General features: G+C 34.9%; 1 protein-coding gene across 8 annotated transcripts in view; it reads left to right on the forward strand.

The window, feature by feature from the left end:
• Window positions 1–12,500, forward strand: part of Sarm (sterile alpha and armadillo motif) — a 727,304-nt gene that overhangs the window by 606,292 nt on the left and 108,512 nt on the right. Inside the window, exon 1 of one of the 8 annotated variants that reach the window (XM_067085047.1) lies at window positions 7,243–7,948. The exons of the other annotated variants lie outside the window; for them this stretch is intronic. Coding sequence (XP_066941148.1) covers window positions 7,901–7,948 — 48 coding nt within the window. The 5' untranslated portion in view covers window positions 7,243–7,900. Of the gene's footprint in view, window positions 1–7,242; window positions 7,949–12,500 lie in introns of those variants that run through there. 8 annotated transcript variants of the gene reach the window in all.

A 12,500-nucleotide genomic window follows, 5' to 3' on the forward strand; every position in this document is an offset into this window, starting at 1 on the left:
GGTATGTGTCATGCAACGCATAGTTCTTCATTGGTTCGTGTTCATAGTTGCAAGGCTTTATTTAGATTGTTATTCCGGAAACCAGTCAAAGGGTAACAGCTGCTTTCTGTGTGAGATAAAAACGGGAAAAAGGAGATTGTGTTCAACGAATCCGCCATGTCGTGGGACAATTTTTCCTGCATTTTTATTTTTTGTTGATGTTTGTGGTTGATGTTTATTTCTTCGTTATGAAAACAACATTTTTCTACCTAAAGTACCTTTCCTAATTGAGTAAAATCAAAACTTCTAGCCTCACTACAGATTTTTATCGTAAAAACTCAATCGAGTGATTTTTGTATAAAAATGAAATTCACACCGAATTTTGTTCGTATTTTGAACATTATTTTTTATGTGTCAAGAAAGCTGATTTTTATTTCTTCGTTGTGAAACAACATTTTTCTACCTAAAGTACATTTCCGAATGGAATCAAATCAAAACTTTTAGTCTTACTATAGTTTTTATTGTAAAAACTCAATTGAGTGATTTTTGTATAAAAATAAAATTCACACCGAATTTTGTTCGTATTATGAAGATTATTTTTAATCAGTGTCGAGAAAGCTGATTTTTATTTCTTCGTTATGAAAACAACATTTTTCTACCTAAAGTACGTTTCCGAATGGAGTAAAATCAAAACTTCTCTTCTCACTATAGATTTTCATTGTAAAAACTCAGTTGAGTGATTTTTGTATAAAAAATGAAATTCACACCGAATTTTTTTTTTTCGTGTTTTGAACATTATTTTTTATCAGTGTCAAGAAAGGTCTTCTTATATCTTCACCGTGTTACTTTCTCAGTGAATTAGTTACCTAATTCTTTTCCAGCACATAAAATTCACCACGCTTTATTTTCCTTCTGACATTTCGAGATGTGGAGAAACAAAGTTGATTTTTTAAATAGTTTTAAGCTGTAAATTTCTAGAGCAATACTGATAACCCCAAACTGTCAGACATTATCAACATCTCTTTAAGACACTCGGCAAAGATAAGAACACGTTTTAGTTTTCTGTAAAAGAAAACTATTGAGATGGCCTTGTCTGTCCGTCCGCACTTTTTCTGTCCGCCCTCAGATCTTAAAAACTGCCGAGGATAGAGGGCTGCAAATAGATATGTTGACCATCCACCCTCCAATCAGCAAACAAACCAAATTGCAGCCCTCTAACCTCAGTGGGTTTTATTTTATTTAGGGTTAAAGTTAGCCATGTTCGTGCGTCTGGCAGCGCTATAGGACAGGTCAACATTGGGCCGTGGCTGATACAGTATTATACTTTGTACAGAAAACTCGATTGCGCCGAAGAAACTACGGCGCGTTTTTTACTTTTTTTTATTCGTGTAACATAACATCAGTAATAACTTAGCTACTGGACACGTGGAAATCTCCTGACTCAAGCCACCTTGATCTCTGCTGGTTGGTCAGAATCCAGGGGTTCACACTAGGCCTTTTATCCCCCTTCAACTCGTCAGGCCGGGGATCCGTGCTGGCTCAAAGCTAGCTTAATCTAAACCAGCTAGCCAGCTAGCCAGGTGCACTAGAACTTAACTCAAGGCAAATTACAAAAAAAAAAAAAAAATCCCATTTATTGGTTTTTGTTGGCCCGATGTCTGATGTCTTCTTTTCATAAGGGTTTTTCCTCCTGTGAAGAACACGTCTGAGCCGGCCTTGGTCTCGCTTGAGCCGTTATGTTGTAAATAAATGACTCTTTCCTTGTACTTGTCATTGATATTTTGCTTTTCAAACATCGATGCTTTATCTCCGACGCTGCTGTAATCCTTGAAGATTAAGATTGGTGCGAGCCGTGATATTTATTTTCAAGTGGATTGTGGAGAGGTAAGGAGATTTTTACGAAAATGGATTTTCACCTAACGTGCGTTTTTTTATGTAAATTTTCTTCTTATAAATAGATATGAATGCGCTGTTATTCAACGGCGTGTTCTTTTGTATGAACAAAAACACTATTTGATATTATTAAATATTTTGGTATTCTGATTATTTACGTAAACAAAAAACTACATTTTTTATTTTCTTTTTTCGACATATTCACGATTTAGTAGCGAGTTGCTTTCCTCCAGATTTCGTGTTCATACATTTGTAAGAACAAAATCATTACTTGATATCAATTTAAATTTTTGTTTTCTGGATATTGAGGTAAAAAACAAAAATACAATTTTATTCATCTTCATTATAATTTCATCTGGGAGGGAGCAACTCTTCATTCATACCCCCTTCGTATTTCGAGGCCTTCAGTGGAAAAGGAACCCATATATATTAGATTATAGAGAAGGTATAAATAATTCTACGGATAAACGTACACCAGTCAGTATTCACGCGATGAAACATGCCATTCTCACTTATGCCACTAAAAATTTTTATCTTTTACGAATATTTTTTTTTTGTCTGCATTTTACTCTTACACTACCTAGATTATTATCATCATACCACTGGAAGAGCCTCTTTTCACTCACTCTTTCCAACTTACGGTGAACATCTCGACTTACGTATTCGAACTCAGTTGCACTGAAGACTGACGATAAGCCTGTCATTAATATGAATGTTTACGACCTAATTGGTGATAGTTCTAGTGTTTGTTTTTGGGTACTAACGAACGATTGTTTTTTTTTTTTTTACCGTTTACTTGTTTTTTTTTTTTTATTCCCTATCATCTCTCTTTGCTTAGACTTACTTTTATATCATAGATCGTTTTCATTCTATTAAATGACAGAAAAAATTCAAAAAAGATATTTGTGCCATTTTCAAGTTTTTATTAATTCCTCAAGATAGTTGCATGTGGAATTTTATGAGTGAGTTTTATATGCGGGTTCTTATCTTAAGGACGCGTTAAATAGGTCCTATTTGTTAGCTTTGCACTTTAGATTCCAAGAGGTAAAAAATGGGAAGATATAAAGAAAGCTATGAGAGATGACCAGCCCGCGGCTAAGGAATGGTAATGATGGAAGTCGTAAAGTGGGAATTAATGTTCGGATTTTATAGTTATTTTCATCTTATATTTGAGGACTTGAGGAGGTTATGTTTCCTCTCTCTCTCTCTCTCTCTCTCTCTCTCTCTCTCTCATTGTTTTATATATAATAAATGTGTGTGTATGTATATACATATATATACAGTATATATATATATATATATATATATATATATGTATATGTATGTATATGATGTGTGTGTGTATTTCTGACTCACATCAGGATCAGACCAGGTCTTTCAGTTTGAAAGCAGGGAGCGCTGCCCACTCAGGCCATTTCAATTGAAAGACCTGGGTTCGATCTTGATGTGAGTCAGAAATTTATTTCTGTTCCACACGTGATTATGTGTTGATATATTTATATATATATATATATATGTATATATATATATATATATATATATATATATATGTATATATATATATATATATATATATATATATATATATATATATATATATATATATATATATATATATATATATATATATATATATATATATATATATATATATATATATATATATATATATATATATATATACTATAACTACTAATATCGTTTTATACCATATTCTCCTCTACTTATATATATATATATATAAAACCACTAACAGTTTTATACCATATTGACCTTGAGAATAACTTATGCTTAAGGAGAAGTATAACTAATAAGTGCTTCGTCACCAGTGTAAGGTCCTTATATCAACCGTGGTTCAGTGGTCCAAGTCACAGAATATCTTTGTTTCTGAACAAGGCAGCGATTCGAATCCCGGTGGTTAGTTACGAAGCATTTATCAGTTGTAATTAGCCTTGTGCGAAAGGTATTCCGGCGTTACAGTGAATTGGAAATTGAGCGATATTTATGGCTTAATGTCTGTGAATATAAAAAATGTGACTTTGTATGAGATAAAGCGATTTAGGCCTTTCCGTTAAAATCACATTTTCTCCTTGCTGATGTTAGCAATGAATCTTATATACGGCTGTCAGTCGACTGTGGTAAGTTGCTAGGAGGGTAGGGAATGACATCCTATGAGCAACGTAATTCCAGATTACTTGCTGTAAACGGGAGTTAGCCCCTTTCTGAAGCCAAAGTTCTGGGGAAAAAGCAGATAGGTACTACTTGCTGTAAACGGGAGTTGGCACTTTCTGAAGCCAAAGTTTGTCTGGGGAAAAGGCAAATGGGTACTACTTGCTGTAAACGGGAGTTGGCACTTTCTGAAGCCAAAGTTCTGGGGAAAAGGCATAGGTACTGCTTGCTGTAAACGGGAGTTAGCACTTTCTGACGCCAAGGTTTGTCTGGGGAAAAGGCAAGTAGGTACTACTTGCTGTAAACGGGAGTTGGCACTTTCTGAAGCCAAAGTTTGTCTGGGGAAAAGGCAAGTAGGTACTACTTGCTGTAAACGGGAGTTGGCACTTTCTGAAGCCAAAGTTTGTCTGGGGAAAGGGCAAATAGGTTTTAGTGGATGGCAGAGCTTAATTTATTGCTCGGGTATTGCGTCATTCACCGCATCTCTGTACATGATGTCGCTAAAAGCTTTTTCGTGCTCCGAGCTTGGGTCTTGATAAAACTGTTACGTTCTGTGAAATGTTTCCCGTTCCTGCCCACATTTTTCTCCGCGAGTTAATCACGATTCTCTCCATATTTCTTCATTTTCCTCTCGGCGATATGTTTGTTTGTTAAAACCTGACGACCACTGATTAACTCATGGCGTGCATCTCTCCAGGTGGCAGGGTGAGTGATGATTCTCTTGACGAAGACTCCCGTCAGAGTCTTCCTGAAGTCATCGCAGTAATCGCCTCTTCCATTCGTCATTCGTTCAGCGCTCCGCGGAGTTGCTGAAGGATGCGATAACCGGACAATGCGATAAGTCCAGCTGACCAGTAGATCATTATGGAGGAAGGACACGGAACTATCGTCGGTCTGAGGGTGCAATACTTTAGCGGTTTACGTAATATTACGACAGGAGACAACTATTACAAGAATATCTCTCTCTCTCTCTCTCTCTCTCTCTCTCTCTCTCTTTATATATATATATATATATATATATATATATATATATATATATTAGGGTTATATTCTCTATTTATATATAAATATATATATAGAAAAATCTTATTAGGGTTTGATTCATCTGGTTTAGTAGCGAAACCTGTATAAAATGAAAAATATATATATATATATATATATATATATATATATATATATATATATATATATATATATATATATATATATATATATATATATATATATATATATATATATATATATATATATATATATATATAAATGCTTATCTCTTTCTCCGTCTCTTTTTCTCTCTCTCTACACACACACACATTGTGTGTATATATATATATATATATATATATATATATATATATATATATATATATATATATATATATATATATGCATGTTCATGTTGCGTATAGAATTAGTTTACCAGAAGTGCATTAGATAAAACATGCAATCATATCCTGCTGTAAACGGCTCCGCCAAGAACGGCACGTACTAACGACCAAAAATAGTAAAACCACGGAATCCTGGATATACCAAACGTCTTTTACCGGATAAGGCGCAAATAAGGGAAGATTCCCGTTCTTCTGTTTTACATTTGTCGTTTTAAGTTAAAAATGAGCCGAAGTTTCTTTGGCGCAGTCGAGTTTTCTGTACAGCGTATAATGCTGTATGAAACTCTCAGCCACGGCCCGTGAAACTCTCAGCCTCTGCCCATGAAGCTTTCAGTCACGGCGCGGTGGTGGCCTGTTTTGTTGACACCCAGCGAGTTGCCAGGCGCACGATCATGGCTAACTTTAACCTTAAATAAAATAAAGACTACTGAGGCTAGAGGGCTGCAATTTGCCAGGTTTGATGATTGGAGGGTGGATGATCAACATACCAATTTGCAGCCCTCTAGCCTCGGTGGTTTTTAAGCTCTGAGGATCAATAGTTTTCTTTTACAGAAAACTAAAAATCCAAAAATTTCTTCATTTCGTCACGATCAAAGGGCAATGTGGGCGACCTCATGTCCTTTCCTAGCCCAGGCCGGAAGAACACAGGGGTACGGAAAAGAGGGAAGATGAATTGTGTTTAAGTTTTAAATCGGTAGGAGGAGAAACGTTAGGAGTCGGGGAAAAACAGAAGCTGTAGGAGAATCCTATAGCACAGCCTTGGAAGGAAAGAAGTCTCCGAAATTATATAATTAGGAGGGTTTTTACCAAAACTCGTTGTATTATATGATTACGCTGTAGGTTTATATTTCGCTCATAGTGAAGACTCTTAATGATGAGGACAGGATTATAAAAACGGAATTGAAAGGTCGTTACGTTATGTATATACTTGAAGGGTTGAGAATTTAATTATTGAAGGTTTACTTATGATGGATCTCTTCAAGTCATGTCGCCGTCAAGAGCTGCATGTTTTTTTTTTTTTTTCGTAGGTTTTAACATCTTTTCTTATTTCAACATATGATGTCAGGGAGAGGAAATGCGTTTGATTATTCTTAATAACTACTTCATATATATATTGTAACTGACGGAAACGTTTCAAATAAGGGAAGTTTTGACAAGCGACTGCCCACAATCACGCGTTAAGCTCATATTTAAAAGGAAACAAATTGCACTGATGAGTAAGAGAAGACAGTCCCCTACGAACTTAGTAAAATTCCTTTTATGTAGTTACTTATTGCATTATGTTTTTCATTTAGCTCCAGATCTTTCTTCGTGCTAAGTAAGGCAGACTAAAGGTATGTTATTCATTCCTAAGTGCTCCACCAATGGGAAGTCGTGTGTATGATGTCATGGATGTTCTAGCCAATGGGGTGCCGGGAACGTGTAAACGGTGATGTCATGGATGGTGAGTTCCGCCCTCATATTTATGACATCACAAGTGAGGCGGAGCTTGCTGTATCACTGGATTGCCACTTTAGTGGTCACTGCTTTTGGTTCGTTTTCTTAATATTTCAGACGGACAGCGGAACTTTCGTTGCTTTTTGGTATGTTTTTCATTTGTTATGAACGTTATTTGTGTGGAGGGGAAAGGCATTTAGTAACGGAAATGTTTTTTGCTTATAGGTTAAGTAAAGAAAAGCGTTATATTTATCCAGAAAGTTTTACTTTCATAAAAAAATGTAAACTTGTTTTGTGGTTCTATCCTTCGATGGAGCGAGTTGCTTCGTACTTAATTTTCGTTTCTTTTTGAATGAAAATATAAAGCTCACGACTTCCTTCAACGACTGATTAAGGCTGGGTCGTGACATTATCACATCGTCTGCAGGTGGCTGCTGGCAGAAACATTTTCCACACTAATCATTCATGCCCTGACAGAGGAGGGAGCGAAAATGCCCTGTCCCATGATATACCCATCCCGTCCTGAGTAGTATCTCGTTCAGTCCCACTCTTGAAGCTGTTCCGAGAAGCTGGTGTGTGAATCACGCTTCCGGGTGTGACGGGACTGGTTTCCTATTTCTCTTTTAGACAGTTCTTTAAGAGCCAGCATTTTGTCCCCAACGGCCCATAAGATCAGGTTGAGGGCATCAAATCACACAATATTGAAGGCTGAACATGTGACAGTTCGTGAACGTCTTAGCGATTGTGAGAATGAATTAAGTGGTGGTGTTTGGTTGGTTGCAGGGAAGAGTTGTCTCATGGTGTTGGGTATCACCGAGTTTACTAGACACTTCTTCTTCTTTGCATTGTTGTTCCCGAATCGTTCACAATGTGAGACTCACTCGCGAAGATCGTAGTGTTTTTACCAGTGGTTTGGTGGTTGGTTGACTCTGAAAAGAAATTTCTTAGTGGTGAAAAGGAACATTTTCTAATCTCAGCGGTCAAGGAACAGAAGGAATAGTTAAAATAGGGTGCGACAGAGGGCGGTAGTGGTAATGCCATCCCAAGGGTGCACGCAGTTCGGTGGTGTGATGGTAGGAAAGGTAAGCTCATGATAAAGTTAAGCCAATTGATGTTTCCAAATTATTTTGAAAGTGTGGGGTATTTTTGCTTGTTGAAAGTTACTAACCAAAACACGGAAGAAATTCCTTACGTAAGCAAGCTGATATATTATGAACTCGGTGGTCGGTAGAACTAAACGATTTGAAAACGTTTTTACTAACTGTCAACTCTGAGAGGCCGTAGTACATGTGGCCGCAACAATCATCAGAGAATACTCGCAAATGTTCCGGTGTAATGATATACGTCATTGCATCGCAATGCTGTATGTTGGACTTATTTGAAAGAAGTATGGTTTTTGGTTGTTGGTGAAGTCTGTCACATACGCTCAGTGAATATTCGCCAGTCAAGACGAGGTTGACTGCCCTGGTCGATTCGTGGTCGTGTGTCCTTGACTGGACAAAAATACGAAGATCAGGTTGCGCTATTAATTGATAACGATGTGACAGATCTGTGTGTGTTTATTGACGGGCACCTAAATACAAATTGAAAGGTTTGTTATATGTTTTGTACATTGTTTGTAACAGGCAACGAAAGAGTAAACATTTTTCAAGATTGTATCAGATAGTATCTGTAGCTTACCAGGTGTTCGCAAGTAAACTAATCGTTCTGTTTGAAGGGCTCCCTGATAAGACTGATAGGGGGAGTTTGACCATAGGCTAATATTCTTGTTAAAGAGAGACATTTCCACCCGCAGTCTGCGTCCCGGGCCAAGTGTATTCCAGTGATTAAAATGTAATGAGGTTTTAGTACTTTGAGCCTGAAGTATCGTAACATTTTTACAGAGCGTTTAATTTACCAGAACAAATATCGTATATGAATTGACTGCAGTCATTATGGTATGCAGTGGTTATGTTGACCAGCCAAGAAATTCAGTGCGTAGCGAAACATCAGCATTTGCAACAATAAAGAGCGTTTATCTCTCTCTCTCTCTCTCTCTCTCTCTCTCTCTCTCTCTCTCTCTCTCTCTCTCTCTCTCCACGAAGCATATGCTGCATTAATCTTAGAATATCAAGTCAACAGTTGAATCTTGAGGTACCGCACATTGCAGTTCCCCATTCCTCGGTGTTATTTTTTAAGGTTAATATATGTTAACATGAAATTAAGAGAAATATTCGTATGCTAAACTATGATAGCACCTATTATAAGAGGTTGGTAAACTGGTAGTGAAGTTATTGCACTCGGGCAAATTCCATTAGAATGTTAACCAAACGAAAGAATTAAGGAGAAAACCACTCTTGTAAGCAGATATTGAATTTATACGGGTTACTCAACACGCTGTAACTTTTCATTTCGTATGGAGTTTTTGTACACAATCAGTTTCACAATAAGGAAAAATAATTTCCAAACACTTATTTATTTCCGTTGTTTTTCGGATTTTTACTGATTGCTCAATCGTTTGTAAACTTGCATTTATGATTCTAATTATTTCTTGAAGAGCGAAGATAGTATTATTATCAGTTCAGTGAAGATAGAAATATGCTTTAAATTATTTGATGGATATATTCTGAGGAAAAATATCATTATCATAATCATTATTATTCAGAGCAGGATGCCAGTGAGTGAAGGAAACGAAACGGCCAATACAACAAAAGTCAGCTAACGGTCTCAGCTTCAATTAACGGTTGTATAGGCTGGAAAATATCTGGCTATTGTCTCTTTGCGGTTGTAATATCGGCGAAGGTCGACTTCTGGAAGTTGTGATGGAAATTTTGAATGCAATGTAATTTAATTCAGTTTATCATTAACTCCTGGAAGACGTCGACGGAAATTGAATTTGATATTTAATTCAGTTTATCATGAACTCCTGGAAGATGTTGATGGAAATTGAATTCAGTATCATTTAATTCAGTTTATCATGAACTCCTGGAAGACGTTGATGGAAATTGAGTTTAATATAATTTAATTCAGAGTATCATTAACTCCCGGAAGACGTTGATGGAAATTGAATTTAATATGTAATTCAGTTTTTCATGAACTCCTGGATGATGTTGATGGAAATTGAGTTTAATGTAATTTAATTCAGTTTATCATTAACTCCTTGAAGATGTTGATGGAAATTGAATGTAATATTTAATTCAGTTTATCATGAACTGGAAGACGTTGATGGAAATTGAATTTAATATCATTTAATTCAGTTTATCATTAACTCCTGGAAGACGTTGATGGAAATTGAATTTAATATCATTTAATTCAGTTTATCATTAACTCCTGGAAGACGCTGATGGAAATTAATTTTAATATAATTTAATTCAGTTGATCATGAACTCCTGGAAGACGTTGATGGAAATTGAATTTAATATCATTTAATTAAGTTTATCATTAACTCCGGGAAGATGGTGAAGGAAATGGAATTTAACTCAGTTTAGTGTAATATAAACTGCTGGAAGGTGTTGAAGGGAATTGAATTTAATATATCACTTAGTTTAGTTTAAGATCGACTTTGGAAGATTCTGAAGGAATTTGAATTTAATATGACGTAATAATTTAGTGTAACATTGACTTCTGGAATGTGCTGAAGGAAATTTAAATTTATATCATTTAGGTTAATTTAGTTTGATATCAGTGAACTTTGAAATGTGAAAATAATTTTTTGGATTAATAAGAAGGGCAAATGATATCTCCTGGATTATCAAATAAGAGATGTCAGCGCCATAATGAATTGAACAAGTTATCATGAAGGTTGAATATTTTATACCCAGAATTGTGTATAATTGTAAGAAGTCGCTCGATCCCACAAAAAAAAAAAAAAAGTACCGCTTGGGTTCATTCCGACTTTTTTTTTTTTTTTTTTTTTTTTTTTTTGTCTCCCTCGGCTTCAGGTGGCATCAGGAATCACATGGTCAGGATAAAAAAAAATTCTTTGAAATCATCGGTACGTTTCTATTATATAAGATTTATATATGAAAATACCTCCTGCCTTGTGTTCAATCGAAAATAGGTTTGAAACTAAAGAATCTTAATTCACTTTTTACCTAACTTTAGATGGTATTTTAGAATATTATTATTATGGTTAACTTAGAAATTAGTCAAGAAATTATTACACTTTGATTATCTATTATTATTATTATTATTATTATTATTATTATTATTATTATTATTATTAATTAGTTTACCCAGAAAACTGAGCTCATTTATTTACCGCTCACAGGGTTGACCAATTATTACCCCAAAAATTATGATAATGATAATATCAGAACTACCCCTAAAAACACTGATAATAATATTTCTAGGCAATATTAATACCAGATTATCCCAGAGAATACTGGCAATAATATTGCCGTAATAGTACCAGAACTACCCCCAAAAACACTGATAATAAAATTTCTAGGCAATATTAATACCAGATTATCCCAAAGAATACTGGCACTAATATTGCCGTACGTAGCACATTAATTAACCCATTTAACTCAGAGATCCGCAATTGCCAGCATAAAACATTATTTGACAAATGTCGCTGATCCTGTCACTGACACCTACTCTGTGTACCGGATCACCAGAAGCATTTGTCAGTTTGTCGCGCCTGAGACGTCTGCAGATTCATTGGCGGCGAGGTGTCAGAAAAAAACAAAATGAAGAAAAGAAAAAATAGAGACCCATTTGCACAGGAATTAGATGTTCTTTACCTGCAAAGCTTGAAGCCATCACCCGTTTTGATCTTAAGGGTTCCACTTCTTTGGTTTTCTCTCTCACTCTCTCTTTCTCTCTCTCTCTCTCTCTCTCTTTCCGTTCGTTAAATGATCGTTGTACCTTGAAAGATGCCCAATTTATCTTGCGCGTCTAATTTGGTTAGAAATTCCTAGATGTCGCTCGTGATTATGAAAACAATTAGTCTCTCTCTCTCTCTCTCTCTCTCTCTCTCTCTCTCTCTCTCTCTCTCTCTCTCTCTATGTCCCCTAGATGCATTCTGTTTGTCCTTTTATTTTTTATATGCGGTATAATAGTTTTGTATCGGAAAATATCAGTCCACACAATTATATTTTTCCCCTCTGAACGGAATGGAACCAGAAGGTTTTAGTCTGTCGCTTAGCGACAAGATTTATATGTACAGTATATATATATATATATATATATATATATATATATATATATATATATATATATATATATATATATATATATATGTATATATATATTTGTATGTTTTTGCCAAAAAGTGTTCACACTCTGAGAAGATTGCATTGTCCTGTAAGATTTATGATATGGTGGTAGAATTTTTAAAAAATAAAACTCAAAGTTTCCATGCAACAGATAAACTGGGAATTGTAAATATAGGATCATATAAAAATATATATAATATTATATGTAATATATAAAATATATATAAAATATATATATATATATATTTTATATATATATATATATATATATATTTATATATATATATATATATATATATATATATATATATATATATATATATCATAAACATAGTATAATTCTAATTAAACCAACAGAGAGAAATCAAACCCGTGGAATCTCGCTGGTAAGACGAACGTCCCAACCAATTATAGTCCACAAGTTTGTTTATAATTA

Source organism: Macrobrachium rosenbergii, chromosome 3 (genome assembly GCF_040412425.1).
Source record: "Macrobrachium rosenbergii isolate ZJJX-2024 chromosome 3, ASM4041242v1, whole genome shotgun sequence".
Classification (NCBI taxonomy): domain Eukaryota; kingdom Metazoa; phylum Arthropoda; class Malacostraca; order Decapoda; family Palaemonidae; genus Macrobrachium; species Macrobrachium rosenbergii.